Below are 21,460 nucleotides of genomic sequence, written 5' to 3' on the forward strand. Positions count from 1 at the left end.
GGAAATTAGCAGTTGAAATCTGCCAGTGGGGACTGTGTTCCACAAAGCCCACGCGTTTGGAAGGCTGAGTTTCTCTCGCTTTCCTATTCACTCTGCCCAGGCTGGATGCAGCGAATAAATAGATTCATTGTGGAGCCTATACACAAACCAACCCACCCCAGCCCACCCCACTCCCCCGCCCTTTATGCTTAAAAAGCATACAAATCTGCAATCGCTTTGCACTAAACTTTCCTTCTCACTGTACAACGCCTGTTAGAAGGAAGGGCGCGCGCGCACACACACACGCACAAATATACATATAACAAGGAGACAGGGTCCATGCTGGGCAAGTTGACACCAGGCAGCACATTTAGCCTCCTGAGCGCACAGATTCGTGTCCCTCTCTTTGCCGAAGATAACGGTTTCAAAGGGGCAAGATGCATTCAGACTCTTTGCTAAAGGTTGGCATGAGGGGAGGAGGGGAGGGTGAGAAAGAGCGGTTCATTTAAGTTTATGGAGGAAAACGTAAATCAATTCCTAACCCCCTTCTCCCCCCACCCCAATATAGCTGTAAGGGGAATTCCATTTGGAGACATTCCATCAAACCCAGCCCTCAGTTTCCCCATCAGAATCTTACACATCAATGTGTGTAACCTATAAATACTGAAGAGACGAGCCGGGCCAGGGCATTATTCTGTGCAAGAGAATTTGCAACCTTGAAAGCATATTTTTCTTCTGGCTATGGTGGCACTTAGACGGTAATGCGGGCAGTGAAACTGGGGAGATTTATATCTTTTGGAAAGTAGGACGAGCCAGATGGTAATAGCGTCATTAACAAACAAACTTGGGATGTGCAAGTGAAGCTTGAAATTGGGAAAGAGATCTGGAGAACAAAGGGGGCTGCTGTTGAGAGAAAAGCCCCTCTTCTGCCGGCCAAAGCTAAGGGCACATTCTGGAGGGGCTGTTCCTACCCAGCGCTAGATAATAAACGAGGGCTTTTTCCTCCCCTGTTGTGACTGAGAAAGGGCAGAGAAAACTTTTGCAATAGGCAAATGTGGCATTTATTTATGTGTAACCCTTTGTCGTCTCAAGTGTCCCAAATGGGCCTTTAATTCAAATCCCCGGTTTGCTAGGGAGCGATTGAACATCCAAGTTTATTTTATAGAAACAAAGCGCCGCTTGTGCAAGTTTAAGTGCCGAGAGTTCAGTAATTATTGTAAAGTTGTTAATAGTATTAAGTCAATATTAAAAGAGTCGCTTTTTTCTGAGGTGGGGAGTGGAAATAGCTGCCAGATTGCTGCGGTTGTCTCTGAATTTTTTTACCATTCTTGCTATTGGGGGGAGGTCATGAAAGCCAAACACCACCATACAATACTTGTACATAATGGCAATATCCAGTGCACCGGGTATAGACATAGTCTATGTTTGTATTTATAGACAGTTTACAGTTGTGTTCTATGCCATATCTAGTTTATCTTAATAGTTTCATTCTGTATAATACTTCGAATGCACCGTTTATTCATACAGCCACCCAGCACACCCCACTTCCATTCACGGCTTATCTATCCTGCGTTCAGTGGGAGTGTGGCATGTGTAAGGACTTCAGTATTTGTGAGTGTCCGTCCTACATACATGTATTACTCACCCACAGAGATCAGACCTACCCTGACACACGGGAGAGTCCATAAGTACGGTATACCCCAGCCTGTACAGCCATCCACAAGGTATATTACAGATGGGAGGAGGGATCTCTATTGAAATATTAATACCCCCCCCCCCCGAAAACAATATAAATACTAGGAGTTCCTTAGGAACCCTCCTCCCTTAAGTATTAAAGTTTTTCCCCTGAGTAGACTTGGTGGGTATTAGATGATCAATAGTTTCATAGTTGCCTGTTAACAGCTCCTAGTTGACAGACATCTGCCCAAGCTTTAGATTTTTATTTATTTATTTTTTTAAATGTACTGGAGATCTTTCAAAGCCCCGAGGACTTACCCTTAAGGCATTATTCAAAGGAAAAAAACCTGAGACTGGCGGTTCGTCACAGGCAATTGTAAAGGGTTTCAAAGGGCCGATCAAACGAGTTGGAGAGTAATCTACATTAAAGTCCGGATGGCAGTGTTACAACATGCACCTGCAGGGTATTTGCTGTCCGTGCCCCCTTACAGAGCTACAAATCACCATTAGAGAAAGCTGCTTAAGCTTCTTCCTTGCTTCTAGAAAGACTTACTCGGGCTACTTCACTTTGATATTTATACATCTTGTTATTGATAAGTACGGTAAAAAAAAAATCCCCCACCCCACCCCCAACTATTCCTAGGCACTTGCAGGCATCCTACAGAACTCTTGTCAATAGGGGTTTCTTCTGCGAGACTCAAACGTCTCCTGGCCACGCACATATGCGTATGACTCTAACATTATATCAAATCGATTCCCGATCTGTTTTGCAGAAGCTTCTCGCTCACTTTTGCGAGTGCGTGGCGTTGTTGTCTTTCCACTTGATTTGCTGTACATTGAGCTGCACTTTGACTCTGGAGAAACTGGGAGAGGGAGAGATGGTAAATGATAACAGACAAATCACACTGAAAAACCTGTGTGTGTGTGTGTGAGAGAGAGAGAGAGAGAGAGAGAGAGAAAAGTGCATGGGAAATAATGAATGTAGAAACAATAAAAACGACAAGAGGCTGCTAGATGCCAAGATACGCACATTTATTCGCAGTTTAATACAAGAGAACCTATCAATAGGTCGGTTCTCTTCTCTCCGCACTCAGGCACACGGTGTAACCGAGGAGACAAGGCAGTGGAGGACGTATCGGAACGTTAAATGTCCGGCCGGATTTTCTCACAGTTGCGGGAGGCGCAAATATGGAAATGAGCTCATTATGGAGAGGGAGTGGCAGCCAGGAGTCCCCCTCCGCTACCCCCCAACCCTGGATCATCCAAGTATGAAATAAACAAACCAAATGCACAGAGCACCCACTACAGCCAAAAAAATTTTTTTTTTTTTAGATTTCAATGAGTATTTAGTCTTGGTAAGTGATCATTAGTTTTAGCAATGCCGCAGTGGTTACTGGGCTATTAACCATTTGCATGCTAGCAGGGACCTCATGGCTGTTTACAACTTATCTGGAGACTCAGTCAGTACAGATTAAAAAACAAAACAAGACAAACCCAGAACAAATCGCGATTCTATTTTTAATTTTAAACTCTGCATTCAGCTCCCATTTTCTAGACCTGATTCAAAAGTAGCAGCATTCCCGCCCTCCCCCCAGTTTATGTCAATTTAGGAAAGCAGAGTTGCGAAACAAAACAAACAAAAAAACAGGGAAGGTGATTAACACGTTAGCAAAAAAAGAGACAACATTCAAAGTGCATTGTGAATCGTGTGAAATGAGCTTTAGAACGCACAATGCAACTGAACTTTGGTTCTAGGGACTCCAAGTGCTTCTAGCTTTGTTTGTTTGTTTTCTGCCTTTTTGATACTTTAAACTGAGTGGATTTTTGTGAGGAAATCTGGTGGCAAGCGGGCGGAAGAACAGCGCTTTAGTTAACTGTAACGATTTATTTGAAACGTATCCAGCGCGCCGATTGGTGTGGCCGGCTTGGCTTTGCTTACAAGCCGGTAGTGCTGGAAAAACAAAATGCAGTGTTACCAGAGACTGTTTGGGACCCCTTCCTACAATGTGCAGGTGACAGCTTGCCTAGGTACGCGGAGTGAGTGGTAAGCGTGTGGTGCTGAAATTTTAAAAAGTGCCCTTACTGTCTTGACACATAAGAGGATTTCGCTACGGTTATTCTGATCGCTTGTTGTGTCAAAATTTGCAAACAGAAGGAGGCAAAATATTCTGGACTCTGTATCTTTGCTCCCTCTCCTTCCACCCCGGGATGTGGTGCATTGCGAAGAAGAATGCTATACATCACCCTTAATCTCCTGCTGACTGAACGCAGTGGCGCATCAAAGCTCGCATTGTTTAAAGCTTGGGGTGAACGAACAGGACTAGGCAGAGGATTGCCAACTCCTGTTGGGGGAAAGTTTTCCAAATAAACTATTTTCGGTGGAATTACATTTCTGGGGGGGGGGGGGCGATGTGTCATCCCCGAGGAGCTGTTCCCAACCAGGTAGCAGTGCCAGGCACAAAGAAACACACACACAAACGCGTTAGCTATGAGGCTTAATAATATTAAGCTACAGCAAGTGGAGGGGACCATGGGGTCGGGATGGGAAGAGGAGCCATCCTCATGCCACTACTAGATGGTGCTGTGTATCTCTCCACGCAGCGTACCAGGACCCCCCCCCCTTTTTTTTTTTTTACATCCACGCGTCCTGGAAAGAGAATTGGGACCCATCTTGTTCCATGCAGGACTCAACCGAATGAGGGTTTTCAAAACCAGCTCCTGCTGTGTACTTGCAGTGATCACTTTAGGGGTAGGAACCAAGTTTCCTGGTTTATCTGTATTGCCTTTGGGTGACTGGGTTATGGATTTAGGAATTTTAATATCGCGTCTTTGAGGAGCCGGTAACTTTTGCACACACTAAGCGAGAGTAAGAAAATAAAACATTCGCACTCGGCCAGTCCTCAGAAAAGTAACAGGTAACAGAAATGAACACAGACGGGGCCACACAGTGCCGGCCTCTCTACCGCAGCTGGAGACAGACAGGCATCCTGGCCGTTTTCCTGACATTTACAAAATAATGTCATGCGGGACTTGCAAACTCTCCAAACTCTTACAAAACAACTCTTCCCAGAGGCTGGGGTGCGCGTTTCCTTATTGACAAACAAGGTGCTATTAAACAAAAAGCAAACAAATCAAAAAACCCACCCAAGGCTGGCAAGAGAGAAAACACTGATAACTGGGGCAGAATTATATCTAGCGTCTTGAGGCAGGCACTGATTTGGTGTGCATGCTTATACTTCCCTGTTAAATCTGCCATATAAAGCGCTGTATAGCAACCAAGGGAAAGGGGTGTATTTACTTCGGGAAGATTTAGGTTGTTGCTAGGATGTGAGAACAAAAAATCTTCAATAAGTCTGGGGGGAGGTGGGGGAAGGGAGGGGGTTATAAGGTTTGTCACAGGGAAAAGTGCAGACATCTGCTGGAACTTCCATATCTAAGCTGTTCATTTACAGGAGCCAACTTCTGAAATCTCCACAATTAGATCTGCATTGTTCTTTCTCAACAACACTGCCTAGAAAGAAAAGGTCTTCTCTGTCGGGGCCAATCCAACGAAGCGTTTGACGTTATTAAATAATAAAGCGATTGTGATTTACATTGTTGTTCAGAAAAAGGGCCAATTATCCACTGTTATGTTGCCATAAAGATCATATTAACTCGAATTAGTAATCAAACAATACGCGAGCGTTAAAAGTATAGGGGGGACAATGCGAGTGTTAGTGTTGTATCCTCACTTTTACTTGTAAAACCAGCAGCATAAATACTTGAACGATGTGCAGAAGCTTCGGACTAAAAACAACAAAAAGCAAGAGAGGGAACAACGTGTGTGATGAATGGTCTCCTGTGCTGATTGTTTCCAATTAATTCAAAGGCACCCAAGTCTCATATTGATTTCCAATTAAAACTGTTTTATGAATTAATTCATCCTCCTAAGTAATATCAAAGGGACATATTCTACCATGGTTTGTGTGCTGTCTGACTCTATGGGTTTTTTTTAAGAACTGCAATGAATTTAAAAGACCTTTGTTTTCAAACCAACCATGAGCCCAGATACAACCAAAATATAAATCCAGACGCATCCTTGCACTGGAGTAAATTTACTCTTCCCTAATCAAATAATTATTTTTATTAAGGCCGTTATTAGGTTTATAACTCGTTTCCCACTTAAATTTGTGCAACCAACCAAGGTAATCTAAATAGGTTTGACTTGCCCCATGGGTACAGAATGTAAGCATTAATAAGAAGGATTAATTATGGGTGTGTATCAATAGGACACAAAGGCTATCAAGTAGCACTAGGGGGAAAGAAAGTGGAAAACTATAGACGGGAAGCCTGGCTCTTGGAGTAGCAGTAGTTTGCACGTCCTTGTCGCAGACTGTATTTGACACCAGACGCAGACTTAATCCGCAAAAATAATGGCGCCCTAACGCAAATCGACCATTTTTTTTAAACGGCCACGGTTGGGTAAAGTTGATGGTCTAAAGAGCTTCAACTTGTTGGCGGCAAATAAAGCATACATGAGCGGGTGCTTCGGGGAGCAGTCGGAGACCAAAAGACAAAAATCCACCCTGCGATACGATCAGCAATCTGTTTTTTAAAATATCTGTATTACCTTTCCTTTTACATGTACACGAGATCTATTCCCCTGTGATGAGGATGACAAGATTTGACCCCTGAAAACAAATAAGTCACTTATTAGAATCTGATCCTCCCCCTCCCCCCATGCAATTTATTGCAAACACGTTTTGTTATCAGTTTGGGGGTGGAGGGGAGGGAGGGAGGCAGAAGAAAAAACTGGCTTACTTAGAACTCAGTAATATCTGGTTAGCTGTCAAATCCCCTGTTTAACAGTATTCAGCCAAAGAATGGCTTTGCAAAGTGCTCCAGAAGCTGATGCTATTTGTTACCGCGATTTGGAAGAAAAAAAAAAAGTTTTACAGTGACATGGTTTTTTTATAAGCAAACACAGAGCAATTTTCCTCAGCGCAATGCATCAGCAAGTATATCCAAAAGGGTCTAATCTACTTCTTGCAGGAGTAGCGCAAGAGAAATCAGCAACACAAGCGAGGAAACTGAGTTCCCAGGGATGCTATGAGAATACCTTCTCGGTGACTTCCCCCCGATCGGAGGGCTAATATTAGATGTAACAGGAGAGGGAACAAAAGCGCTCAGAACCGCTTGCTGAAGAGTTAGCTCTTATTCGTTGCATTGTTCGGAGTAGTATTTGAGTAACCAAACGTAACCATCTAGCTTCTTATAAGCAGATCGTCAAAGAAAAAAAAATACGGAAACAAGCCAGGAAAAACCAGCCCGTGCCGGGTTAGGATGAGTGAAAACTTTTTTTAAATCCTTGCATAAAGATAATGTATTACACCAAAATAGGAGACAGGTTATCTGTCAACGGGATTAATAGGAGTTCGTGTGTAGGATTAGACCATCTCATCCATTTAGAACGGTGTCTCCCCCCCCCTTTTTTATTATTATTAAAAAAATCTTTCCCTATTAGCAGCACTTGGAAACCGCGTTTTCTTAATCGCGTTTGATGCAACTGACGCTCTGACTGAGCTGCCTCGCAAGAGAAGGGGGCACATTTTCAACCTGTGATTAAAACAGACCTGCCTGCACAGAGAGCCCAGCATATTCAAACGTTGGTCAGGAGTCACAAATGTTCATTACAAGAGAACCTAACTAGCGCTCCTGTATAGTCACTTTGTGAACTCAGGACTGGGGGGGGGGGGGGGAGGAGTATGAAAGTGTGAGCTGATGCCATGCTGGCTGGCAGTGTGTGGTCTATTGTAGGGAATGTGCTTTTTCCACTGAACAGAGAGCCCCCCCCCCTTCCCTTCCCCCCCAGCACTGCTGCACCTGCACTGGATCAGGGAGCTGCTGCCATTCACCACATCAACATAGAAGACATCTCTGACAGCACTCAATTCATTACATTTCTTCCTGCTTTTCAAACCAACACACACACACACAATGAATATTGCCAATCAGGAGCAGGGGGAAAAAAATCTTACTTTATATTTGCAACTCATTTGGGATTTCATTCCTCAGAAAACTCACTTCTCAGCCAGTTACAACTTTTTAAGGTAAAGGAATCGCTCGACTAAGCATTAGGCACAACTGTTTCTTCTCTCTCCCCGAATGCAGGGATTACAACTCTAGGACCTAAAGTCAATTAAAACTTTGGGTCAGAGACTCACGCTGCAGAAAGTGAATCGAGAAAGCAGGTGATTTATAGTCCGCCCAAGGGAAAGAGCCACAGATTATTCATAATTCGCAAAGCAAAGCAGCCTGATTTGAGAGGGGAGGAAAAAACGACCCAAACAGATGAAAGTGTTCCTAAACATTTCAAACAATTTTGTCACAGTGCAGAATATTCCCATCTATTCCTTTGGCTTTTTCCCCCATACAAGATTTAAGAATGACTGCGAACTATTTAATACTGAACCGTCAATAAAAGTGTAAAGAAGCTTGGGGAGATAATATATAATCTGTCCAGTAAGAAAGTTATGCAAGGAAAAAACTCTCATGCAGAGACTTAAATTTGGGGGTGTGATTTTTATTTCTTAAAAATCTTTTTCCCAAGTGCATTTGGAAGAAAGAAAGAAAAACTCTCCAGATTTTAGCTTCGAGGATTTAACTCTACTGAATCTGGGCGTCAACTGATTGCAGTGACTCCAGCGATTAAAAACCGTGATAATTCTGATAATTTCAACCCAATTTAAAATAAAATCAGAAATACTGATTTCAAAGAGCTCCTATATCATAGCTTCACCAACCTTTTGTATACTGATTTCCAATTTTTTTAAAAAAAATCCCAGACCATGTTTTATTTTAAATCAAAAGGGATATTTTTCTCCCAACACGTTTTTATCTATCGTTGGCTAATGCAAACACCCATGTGTATTTTTCCACGGTTTTGAAGTAGCAGATGCCCTAGCTAAAATTCTTAATAAAAAAATAACTTAAAAGGAGCTCTGGCCTACCTTATCGGTCTGAGAAAATCCGATTGTCTTGTTTCAAATTTAATAGGTCTATACTATAAATAATTAAGATACTGTCATTTCAAAAGTCCCTCAACTTAATATTGATGTGTTTCCTCTGAAAATCGAAACCAAGTAAAATGTATACCTTTCGATTTACTTTTGATTTGACTAGAGAGTCAGCACTAAATTTGTCTCTGTTTGTGTATTTATATAGACCTTCCAGAAGCCCAAACTCGGATTCCAAGAAGGCTAGATTGCTTTTCAAGCTAAATCTAATAATTTCATAACTGATTCCCATTCAATCTGGCGCCGGTGACGTCACGGGGGGTATTAGCATACTAGGAGGAGATGAAGCCAGTGTGGCTGCAGTTGATAAGGCCCCTCCGGAGGAATTCGCTGCTTGTTTTAATACATTAATTATTTCTCTGTCTTCCGCAAGTTTTGCAATTTGTAAGAGCTTAAAGGAACCATCATTGCAAGAAATGCCAAAAGGACACGTTTAAGAGCTTCGTCCGTCGCAAAATGCGCCCAGAACAGCAGCAGTGGAGCTGGTAATAGCCCAGGGAAGAGTCTATTTCTTGCATTACTGGTTGTCTAGCATACAGCACAGAGGTTTGTTATGCATGTGTTATATCGGGCCTAAACTGACAGAGCATACAATCGATGTGGGGTTTTAAAGCCTTACAAGGTCTATTTCAAATTAACACGCTCACAGGGCTGACCCTACACATCCTTACTCACGTGAGTAGGGTTTAGTCCCCCGGCCAGCGCTTCTGAGCTCTGTGGGACTCTTCGCCTAAAAAAGAGCCACTCACGTGAGTAAGGGCTTTCAGGATCGGGCCCATACGCTGGAGGCTCTCGTGTGCTTGCGTCTCCCCCTCCAAACAACCCTATCAGCCTTCCATCATCAACACGTGTTAATATGTCGTTTGCTATCCAGTGACGAGTGGGACGCCATTAATCAAGAATTTATGCAAAGGCGCCCACATTATGTCAGCCGAATTAATGAAGTGAAGCTTAAGAAACTGATAAATGTTCGGCCAATCTGATCGGAGAGTCAGCCAAAACATGTGTCTCTTTTCAATACTCACCAGACGGAAACAGACCAGAGGACTGGGAAAGCCCTGACTGCCAAGCCCTGTTGTTACGTGTGATTTTGAAAAGCACCATTCGGGATCCCAAACTTTGTGGATCTGCGGCCTTGGGATGGGGTAGGGGTCACCTTCCCTGCTTAAGGGGTCACCAGGGAATGGAAAAAAACTGCAGCGGGTGCTGTGCACGGCGGGAGAGGTAGCGCACCGAGTGGTTAACTCGTTGTCCCGCAGTAATCATGGGACTATGACTCGAATGTATACGGAATCACGTTGGAAACCGACTTCACACTTAGTTCGGCAGAATGTAAATTCAGGGATGCTCCGGGCCAGCTCCCAGGCTGTTGCCAGCAGGCACCTGGTGCAGGCATGTGGATCCCGGTGTGTAGGGTTTGCCAGGACACGCTCGGAGTACCGGGCACTTGCTTTGGGCTTTGCCTGGAGTCTCTAACCAGCGGCCCTGCCTAGGCCACTGACGTCAGCTGCAACTGGTCCTACCGACTCTGCAGCTAAACTCATCCCAGCTCCCAGATGCCACTTTTGAATAATACCCCAGTCCTCGCTGGGAATCACAGACCTACGCGCCCGAATATGGAACACAGAAAAACCACACAAACATACGGGTTGAGATCTCTCTCTCTCACACACACACACACGTTATGCATATACATCATATACGCACACATTAACATGGGTAGGTGGAAAAGGAGATGTCATCAGTATTTCGTTATTAATAGCCGCTCCCCTGGGAAGGATTCACCCCCTAAAATAGGTGGATGAGGGGCTTTCAAACAATCGCCTTTCAAATGGAAAAGAAATAGAAATCACTGCAAATCTAAAATGCTGCCCTCGCTTATACTTTATTTCATTCGAGGCGAGAAACAGGAAGGCTCGAAAGAACGGCAAGAACTCTTCCAACTGCGAGTGATCCTGAAACGCAAACCTCCCGATTGTTTTTCCATTCGCACTTTATTCACTGCAAGATAACTCACTACTATAAAATCCTAACCGTGTCACTTTAGATATAGCTTACTCGAACGATTATCCCCCAAACGGTGACTACACCTTAAACCTCTCCTCGTTTTAAACACGGACATAAAAAGGCTCTAACGATGAAGATTTAAATGTACCTGGGGGGGACGGGACATCTATAGAATATAAGAACGCTTCCCACATAAAATAAATTTGGGAATTGATTACTCTATGGATGTTTCTAAATTGTAATGAAAATTTTTAGCGTTCAATACACACACCCTAAACGCAAGGTATGTTGAAACACACAACAAATCTGCGGTATATTCGGAAAGCACACAGCTAAAATTCACCCTGAAAGGTTTTTGCAACGTCTATCCCTTCTCCTTGAAGGGGACAGCACCTGCAAAGGAAAATAATCATCTGGTCTCGTGAATTTAGAGCAAGACTGCTACACATGAAATATACAAGGTGAAATTAATCAGGAATATTCTTCAGTTACAAACCTAACAGTGCGCGACGGATGTCAAAAGGAAAGGTTTTAGTATCTTCCGTGGCATTTTGACTCGCTGTACCACAGAGAAATATGCAATTTCTAGCATTTCATTTTTTGTAAAAGGCTGAAAACAACAACTCACTTCTGTGCTGCACCTCCTTGTCGAGTGGACTTGGTTCCTCAAAAGCAAAATATGACCAACTCTTGAAATTCCCCGGGCATCATCAGAAAAGCTGGTTTTAATTACCAAAACTAAAATAGCTGTGGTGCTAACTAGCAGGCGATCAAACGGCAATCAAACTTCAATCTCTGAGCAGTTAGCTATAAACTGTCAGCAATTGAAAAGTAAACCTGGCGCACACAAAGGCTCTGTTTAATTTTCTTGTTGTAATGGCTCTAAATGAGGACCCCATCACTATGCAGTTAAGCGGTATTGCATGTCCCCCCGAGGCGTTGATCAGTCCTTTTTAATGTGAGAAAACTGGCAGCTCGAAACCCGTCAATGGAGCTCCCACAACAAAAGTCCTGAAAAGCTGAATGAATTGGGTTTGTAATTACTGCTTCCCGCTCCCCCCTTGCCGCTTATCTCATTCGTTCAAACATATATTATTGTCACCTAATCTCAGTTTCAACATTTTTTAATATCTACTGCTGCGGACATGTTTGTGGCAGACATTAAACCAAATGAAATTAAAAAAAAATCGCCCACAGCAACAAAAACGTTGGAACGAATGTTTCAGGCAAGGCTGGGTCAGCTTTAAAACATTCGCAGGACTAGGATTTCCTGTAGTCTAAATTGCAGCGTTTTGAATACATCATTGCAAATCTCCTCTGTTGCTCAGCATGCTCTAGATTTTAATATTTGAGTTAGATCAGGAGGGAAATAAATGAAGTGTATCTAACCATACCTATCGCCATGGGCCTCTTGCTTTCATAATATAGAGTGTTTAAATGGCTGAGCTATCTACAGCCTATTCTAAAGACGACTATGCAGGTCTCTTGCATGTTAGACATAAAGAGAGATTAATGTTGTGATGCGATACATTGTGATGATCATACGCAGCCCTTGTTGTCTGACAAGAGCAATGGGCATCTTAAAGAAAAATATGTTTTCTGTCAAGAAATGTCACGGAAAAAGACAGCCGTTTTCCCACTTGGCGGACCTTCCCTATTTGTGTATTTAAATCGCAAGGCATTGCTGATGGGGAAGAGTCTCCCGAGGGCTCCTACTGTAAGAATTTGTCGGTTGTAGAAATAAGTACAGCTATTACAACCAAATCTACTAACAGTCTAAATAATTAATTGAACCATTGCTCTTTGACCCTTAGAAAGTCCAGTAGGGACCCGTTTGTAGTAATAATACCCCCGAATGAGCCCTTGTCAAATATTCATTTAGTGGTTAATGTGAGCCATTTCCCCCGGGGACAGTCTGTAATAGCAGCTTCCCAGCCTTGGCAAGAAACTCTGCTAATCTACTTCTCCAGTTCAGGAACATATTTTAGCACCCCTCCGTTAAAATGTTGTAAAAAGAGAGAGAAAAAATCACCGGGGAAACTATAATCTTATCCTTGGGTTCATTTCTGCTCTGTGTAAGGTTAGTGAAACATTACAATAACACTCTTTGACCGGGCACCAAGTGTGCTTGAGAGAGCAGATACAAATTCAGAGGTGAGTGAATACACTGAGAAACTGAGTATCAAAACATGACTGGTCATCAAAGTTAAAAAAATACTGATATTACTCCTGCACATTTCAGCCAGAATAAATGATAGCCTCGGGTAATATTTTAGTTGAAACAAATCATGTGACTGTTTAACGTGTTGAACTGGAAATTAGCAATGGTCAATGCCATTCTTCTAAGTAGTAATTTAAAAATAAATCCATCTAGCTTCATATACAAAACGTTTTTTTGGTATACACTTATCTATCTCTATATATCCAGAATCAAAGAGAGATCAGACTTTTAAAAAACAAAAACAAACAAACAAAAACATTACATCATATACCAAAAGCTAAGTTTAAGCAATTTGTCAATATAGAAAAAGTTGCGGAATTCACTTAGCATTCATATGTGGCTTAGTGTCTTTTGTTTACTTGCATTACATCGCCTTCTGTGTGTATTTAAAAAAAGCACAACATTTCAAACTACCCCCCTCGAATCTTTCTCTTAGCACTTCAAAAAGTGCCCATATTTTATGGCTGTTAATTGGCTAAGATTCACAGTGCGTTTTTAAATGAATTGCGATATCGATTGGGTTTTTATTCAGAGTTCTCTTTTATTCAGATGTGTAAACGAAAGCTGGGAAATGTATTTGTTACCACGTGAATAATCCCTAGATGCATTACAAATGTTGGGAAACTCTGGGAAATTCTTTTAGTCTTTGCATTGAGTAAGAAGGAGGGGGGTGGGGGAGGCTTGTAATCTGGAATAATAGCTGTCCCACCCAATTACAGCATGGTGCAAGAAATATAAGAAAAACGGGCAAATAGATGTAAAATACATAAACAGTGACCAAAACTCCATATCTTCTACGCTGCAATTTCAGTTTTCATTTGGGCAGGCAGGGAAAAGGTGTGGAGGCCAGAATAATTTAAGATATATCACTACCATATCAAACCCAGTCACCTCGGTAACCCCCTTTGCTGAGCTGAAGTGCAATCCAGCAACCAACACTCAAATACGATACACATAGATTTAAAAACACCTGACACACAGAGACACAGACACAAACAGAATTATAGCTTGTTCAATGCACTGTCTGCTCAGGTTAGACACACAATGTCTTTCCTCACAATGTATAAACACGTTCTTAGAAAAAAAATGCATCTACTCATGCATCACTGTAGTTTAAAGAATCCCAGTTTCTTGGCTCTGTTTGTATTTGAATCCTTCTTATTCCCGAGGTAGACCTGTGCGTCTCTAAGGGACGCATCTCCAGTGTCACTAGTTAATATTAAACGCGTGAGCTTTAAAAAGCAATGGACATAAGTTTTCACGTGTGCTTCCCAGAACAACATGCCCCGTGCTCCACAGCCCAACTTTACTGCACTTTGCACACGTGAAGTTATCACCCGATTTTGCTCTACAGGTAGATTACCCCACACTGCCTGGGCCAGAGATTTGTATAGCTCCGAAGCATAATCATTGTCAAATGCAATTGCCATTAGAACGGTACAAAGTAAAAATCTACCTCCGAGAGATGGCTTGTGCTCTTCTTTTATTTGGCTGGCGCGAACACTTCTCTTTGGGGTTTGTTATCATCTGCAGAGATTGTCCGAATTTGGGCTACACCGCGCTGGCAAGTTAAGAAATAGGATTCAAGAAACAGCTGTGATATAGCGTGAAAGTCTCTGGCGTATGAGTTTGTTTGTATCCTTCCTCCCCCCACCACACATCACACACCTATTCTACCCTGGAAAAATAGAAAAGTGGAAAGCTGATGAAGCCACAAACAAAGATTCAAAAAACCCTTGTCAGTGCAACTATCACAAACTCCAGCTGCAGTTTTCATTGCTATTATATTATTATCCTCACACAATTAAAGTAAAATACCCTCCTCCTATATATACTGTATCCCCAAAAGAAGAACGCACGGGTTAGAAAATAAATCAAAAGAGCAACGACTCTTTGTTGCCTTTCCAGTCCCTCTAATTATGCTACTACTTTCCATTTAACTTTAAAACTATTACAAGGCTCCTGTTCAGACCCCAGCCCTTTGATGGCAACAAGTGGTCTGAACCAGGAAAGTGCCCAAACGTCCTTTTACCCCTTCTTAAAGGGATGACATTTACACATTGCAAATTTCAGAGTAACAGCCGTGTATTCGGAAAAAGAAAAGGAGTCCTTGTGGCACCTTAGAGACTAACCAATTTATTAGTTTAGTGAGCTGTAGCTCACGAAAGCTTATTCTCAAATAAATTGGTTAGTCTCTAAGGTGCCACAAGTCCTCCTTTTCACATGCAACTTCACAGGTTTTAAATCCAAAAGGAGCAGTTCAGCTGGTCAGACCTAGTTATGTAATGAAAGCTATTTCATTTTACAAATAAAGGTTTATATTTTCATCTATCTATATTGCTATATTATTTATAATACTAAGTTGACCACAGTGACATCTTAAACTGCACGGATCCTTTAAAAAACATTTTGCGTTACAAAAATAAATCCAAGACTCAAAGGTAACTTCAGTGTCCATATGTTGAAAATTTATTTATCTCAAACTGTGCATAATGGAATAAAAACTTAAGTTGAATATGTACCTGTTATAAGGATGGTATTAGTTCAAATATATACATGGACTGTCGGCAGACTGATTTCAAATAATACAGAGCCGAATCTTTAAAATACAACTACGGAAAATGAGAAAAAAGAACTTAAAATATCATCACAATAAATTTACAGAAATATTACAAACCATAAGAAAATATTTCAAAACACAGTAATTTCAGGGTTTTTTGTTTTTGTTTTTTTTTGTTTGTTTTTTAATCTGAACAGGATGAAGTTTGGAAACAAAAAAAGCTATTATAAATTAGCAAACGGTGTGTGAACCTGCATGGCAATTTCTGCTTTTTAACAATAAGTAAAAAACAAAAACAAAAAAAGTACAATCTAAACTCTTGCCTTTTATAGCAAGACAATTCAGTGGTTTTGCAAGTACTTATCCTACCCTTTTTTGCCTTTTGTACAATTGCTAAAACAATTAAAATGTCCAAATTTTGTAAAATAATATCCACTCTTTCTACAGCTGCTATAAATTCAGCTGCAGTTATCACAATGCTCCAAGTAGACTGTTTTTATTTTTATTTTTTGTTTGTTTTTATTAATTGGCAAATCCTCAAGTTTTTTTCTTCTATCTAAACAATGGACATTCTGATTGCCATGTTTATTTTGATAAATACTGTACAAAAGTTGCTTGCAAATATTAAAACATTTTTTCTCGTCGCTTTTTGAGACTAGCTCTAAATATTATTGGTAAAGACTTCTGCAAACTTTCTGCAAAGTTCCTACCGTTTCACTAGAACTTTTTAAAAGTTTTGTGTAGTTTCTTCCCCTCCAGAGCTATACAAGTTCCTTGTTGGTTTTATGTATGCCCTCCCCAGTTTTCTCTGTACAAAAATAGTCCAAAAAAAAAGAAGAAGTCCAGAATCTCTAATAAAAGTGTTTTGTTTGTTTCTTTGTTTACCTTCTCTCCCCCCCCCCACCCTTTTGTCTTACATATGTGATAGAGGAAGTGTGCCATTAATGGCTGTACCAGGAACAGGTGCACTCTGGTAGTGTTGGGACATATGAAGTCTGCTTGGGGCAGCTGGTTCCGGTACTTCAGCACCTGGTAGATACATGCTGATCATGTCCCGAAGGTCCCCAGCTTGGCATGGAGCCCTTGAATGGGAAGAAGAAGTGACTACGGGGGGACTCGAGCTGGACTCCGTCTTGACCACCGAGCCCATGGATCCCAGGGCCATCCCCGGGGTCCCTTGCTGGGAGTAAGACATGCTGTAGGTGGGCGATCCGTTCATATAAGTCTGCGAGCTGGTCATGGAGTTGTACTGCAGGGCGCTCACGTCGTAGCGGTGCATGGGCTGCATCTGAGCCGCGTTGTGAGCGTTCAAGCCCGGGTGCTGCGGATAGCCCAGCTGGTCTTGCATCATCCCATAGCCTCCGTTGGTCCAGCCGTTCATGTGAGCATAACTGTCCATCCTCTGGTTCACCCCAGCTCCCAAGGTGGCCCCAACCCCTACCCCAGTGGTCATGGTATTGGTGCCCGGTGCCAGCAAGCCCCCGGGCAACGTGTACTTATCCTTCTTCATGAGGGTCTTGGTTTTCCTCCGGGGTCGGTATTTATAATCCGGGTGTTCCTTCATATGCAGGGCTCTGAGCCGCTTGGCTTCGTCAATGAAAGGTCTCTTCTCCGCCTCGGATAAAAGTTTCCACTCCGCCCCGAGCCGCTTGCTGATCTCGGAGTTGTGCATTTTGGGGTTCTCTTGGGCCATCTTCCGCCGCTGGCCCCGGGACCACACCATGAAAGCGTTCATGGGTCTCTTGACCCGGTCCGGGCTGTTCTTCTGGTTGTTGGCGGCCGAGTTGGAGTTGCCCGTGCCTCCCCCCGAAGTTTGCTGGGGGGCGGGAGGCTTCAGCTCGGTTTCCATCATGTTGTACATTCAAACAGCTCTTGCCTGGAACAAGCCTTCGGCAGAGAAGCGAGAAGCAGCAGCCGCCACAAAGTCCCAAGCTGGACTTTTTTTTTTTTTCCCCTAGGGAGGGGTGTGGAAGGGGGGAGGGGGACTCCCCAAAAACACACACTTGGCTCAGGATTAGCGTCTTCCTCTTCCTCTTGGCTGATGGATTAATAATAATAATTATTATTATTATTATGATTATTACTGGAGCCTGGGTTTAAAAAAAAACCCCAACTTCTTCCTCCTCCTTTCTCCCTTCTCCTTCTTTCTCTTTCTGTCTCTCCACCTCAGTCTTAAAGAGCCAGCAAACTACTTTCCCCCCTTTTGCAAACACACACACTCCCTCTCTCTCTCTCTGCCTTGACAACTCCGGATACTTTTTTGAACAAGTTAATAGACAACCATCCATGTGATGGGGGCTTGTCAGGGAATAAATGCGTTTGCCCTGGCCAATCAGCGCGCGCCGGCTCCTCCACTGAGGACAAGTCTCTACCCCTGGTTTTGCATGAAACGGGGCGGGGGCTCGGAGCCTCCGCCGCCGGGACGGGTCTGCGGGGGGAGGCGGGTCCACCGGCAGGCGAGGCAGCCACTGGGAAGCCTTTGGATCTCCTCTGACAGCAACAGGTCACGCACGCCTTGGGGAGGAAGTGGGTAAACAGCATTGTTGCTACATTTAAAAAAAACAACAGGAAGAAGAGAAGAAAAAAAAAGAAAAAAACCCCCCAAACCCTGGTGTTGACTCGGGGCTGAGGGAGAAAAGCAACTGGAGGGAGGCAGCCAGGTACGGGCACTGAGAGCTGTGCCAAGCTCTCCTTCCAGAAATCGGCCAAAGCTCCGTGCGTCGTTGCCCTGTCCCCCTGGATGCTCTTCCCCCCGCCCCTACCAAAGCCCCCACGGCAGTGATTAACACCCGGATCTCTCTCTAGTCACTCAGCACCCCCGTCGTTGCAAAGGGGGCTGCTCGGCAGCACAGATCAGACCCCTAGCGCTGGGGCTAGGCTGTTTGGGACTCCTCCATTCCAGTCAGTCCCAGTCCTGAGGAAGGTGGCGAGTCTGATCCCACGTTTGAAGCCCTTTCTTTTGTTTCTCAAAGGCAGGGAAGTTGGATCGCGGTTCCTGGGGCCCAGGGTTTGGCTGCATTCTCCCACCCCCCCTCACCGTCTCAGGCCCTTCTCCATTCAAACCCTGGAAATCAACACAAAGCGTCCCCCACATTCAAATCTCTCAGCCCCTCCCCCCCGAAGAAAGCTTATTTAAACAAAGGGGGAAAACCAAGTGAAATAAGTGGTATTTTAACGTATCCATCAGCTCCCAAATTGCAGGATCATCCAAAGAAGGGAGAGATTGGAAAACAAAAAGGACAAGCAAGCCCCCCTGCCCCCCGCCCCCGATCTGTCCTAGAAGGGGATCGACCCCCTCGCCCCTTATTCCTCGGGTCTCAAGTACTTTCTGTGACTGTCCCCAGCCTGGCCCAGGTGCTGGGAGGGAGCGTGGAGGTGGGCTGGGTTGCGGGGAAGTGGGTAGGAGAAAGGGGGCCAGCGAGAGGAGTGGGGCCTGCGCCTTGGACTCGGGAGGGTAATTTTAGACTCTCCCCCATTGTCCCGATGTAAAGATTTCAATAGGTGGGAGCTCAATGCTGGAGAGAGATGGCAGCACGTCCGTTACAAATAGGTAGTTTTGTTTCCCTTGTTGTCACTACACGGCGCCAAACAAAGCCCCAGCTAAGTTTACTTCCACTCTCTTGTTGGGATCTTTGTTGCGAAAATGCACTTGACTACAAAGCAAGGAAGAAAAGAAAAGAAGAAGAAGAAGAAGAAAAAGCAAAAGCGTTTCGGTGCTTAAACGACTAGGGGCTTACCCCCCACCCCGGTTTCTTCAAATGTAGCGATTTGTATCGACAGGCACGTTGCGTTTGTTAACTCGGTAAAATAGATGATTTTCTTTCCCCGGTCCCTCTGCGCCCACTTCCCCCTCTCCCCTTTCTCGCCTTTTTTGTACCTGTGCTTGTGTGTAAACGTTCTGAACTCAGGCTGTCCAATCCAGTCGGCTAAATCTGCACCCCGATCGTCAACAGACTTCTCCAGCTTTTTAAATGAAGTTCGTTTCAACTAAAAGCACTGGGGAGAGGAGGGCTGAGGGCAGGAAGGGAAAAGGGGGGCAATCTCCCCCCATGATAGTAATTTTATTTTACTCTTTAGAGAGACCCACATATTGTAAAATCTTCTATTTTTAAACTGTTCATCGGATTAAACCAAAGAATGACTTGGAAACACACACACACGGAGATGAGATATATTGAGAGGCTGCCCAGTACTTTCTGAGCTAGGGGTTTCAGGTATGGGCCTGCTGCGCCCCCTACTGGTAGATTTACCTCCCCGAGAATGTCCCTCAGTTTACTTTTAAAATGAAATGTTTTGAAATAATAAAGGGAAAGAGAAGAAGAAGAAGAAGAAGAGAAACCGGGAACCAAATAATTATATTAATCTAAATAATAAATAAAACCCAACAGCATGAATGCATCTGTTTTATGGATTATGCAAATATAACCTATCAGAGTTAACGTGTTTAATTCGAAAATGTACATCTAGCCCATAGACTGACAGGTTACACCATAGAAAAATAGGTGCAAATTATGAGATTCAAGATATAAACGAATTCTGATTCTCCAGACACTACCGAGGGCACACCAACTATTTACTTGGTTATTGTTTATGCTTTGGTCTGCACTTGATAACATTATTCCGAAAAATCTTATGGATAATTAAGTTTGAAAAAAAGGGGGGGGGTGGTAGTGGTGTTTGTTCATCGTAATACATTGATCACTGATGGTTGGTGTTAGCAAGTCAGTCTTATTTTTATTCTCGGCTGTAGTTATAGAGACAGAATCCGTTGTAATTTTGTGTGTGTGAGATCCTCAGCTGAGGCAACGCAAGGAGCGATTTTACACATAACTAGATGCATATATTTGTGCCTGAACTCTATAATAACACAGTGAAGAGGTTAAAGTGGCTGGCTTGGCTCTTTCTTAATTGCATTTATCATATAAATAAGGTATGGAAATACCTAACAATTGTGTTATCATGAGTATTTACAGCTTTATTTTAATTAACGGTGTTTTTCTTATCAATGCAATAAACTGTCTCAGGCATATATACATAATAATGTGCTATAGAAAATAAGATAAAAGCGATAGCTCTTTCAGAAAATTCCCCCAGTTTCCTATATATATCTATATGTGTGTGTGTATCTCCATATATCGGGTTACTGGCTATTCCTTTAAACAATATAAAAACCATGAAATCGGAGTACTTCAATCTTAATTTATTAACAAGAATAACAACACTCTGTTGAAGAATATAGACATTTTAAAAGGGAGGCCTGGAGAAGGCTGGTTTAATCTGAATGGATTTTAAAATCGTTGCCTTTGGTATAATTTATGGAAATGAAAAGTGCTTACGTTAAACAAATAGTCTGCAAATGTTCTCAGCGATGGATTGTAAAGCAGTCACGCTTATTCCTAGGTTATGAGTCTATTAACAAGAAAATTGATGTTAACTACTTGGATTTTTATTTGTTTACTGTTCTGACACAGGCTCTACCCACCAATTTCTTATGAAAGCCCTGAAGATACAACCTATCGTGTTAACTGTAAAAGAAATAATACCTACATATTATTTTTGTACTGACCCCACTAGTAACAAATCAAAAGCAAACTATTAAGCAGTCTTGTGGAGATTGAAGATTGCAGCCCCATTTTTTGTCCTTAGCTGCAAATAGAGGTTTAACTTGCAGTAATTAGGTGAGAACTAGCCAAGCATCTTACTATTATGATGCTTGTTAAAAACGCTTCTTTTCTGCATCTGCATTTGAGTGTGTTCCCCTCCAGTCTTAATCTTCTTATGGAAATGAAGGCGAACGGCAGGGAACCTGCAGAGACTTAGAGAATGTCCTTGTTAACTGGAATTTCTCAGCATTGCTAATTAGCAGAGTTTGACGACCACCAGTATTGGGGAAAGCTCTGTTTAGCCACTCACAAACCCTTCCGAGGAAGAGCAGACTAATTTTATTTTGTAATTAAAATC

At 42.9% G+C, this 21,460-nt stretch overlaps 1 protein-coding gene across 20 annotated transcripts in view; it reads right to left on the reverse strand.

Moving 5' to 3' along the window:
* SOX2 (SRY-box transcription factor 2) overlaps nt 1-21,460 on the reverse strand; it is a 374,692-nt gene that overhangs the window by 23,121 nt on the left and 330,111 nt on the right. For 2 of the 20 annotated variants that reach the window (XR_007358589.2, XR_012669840.1), the window contains one exon: nt 14,396-14,500. The exons of 13 other annotated variants lie outside the window; for them this stretch is intronic. Coding sequence is in view for 2 of the 7 variants with exons in the window: in XM_048865242.2 (XP_048721199.1) it covers nt 16,413-17,360 (948 nt within the window). In the remaining 5 variants the exon portion in view is untranslated. Of the gene's footprint in view, nt 1-11,346; nt 11,678-14,395; nt 14,501-15,385; nt 17,538-19,376; nt 19,399-21,460 lie in introns of those variants that run through there. 5 more of the 20 variants (XM_048865242.2, XM_048865243.2, XR_007358595.2 and 2 more) reach the window with 4 other exon arrangements.

The sequence above is a fragment of the Caretta caretta genome, chromosome 9, assembly GCF_965140235.1.
Source record: "Caretta caretta isolate rCarCar2 chromosome 9, rCarCar1.hap1, whole genome shotgun sequence".
Classification (NCBI taxonomy): domain Eukaryota; kingdom Metazoa; phylum Chordata; order Testudines; family Cheloniidae; genus Caretta; species Caretta caretta.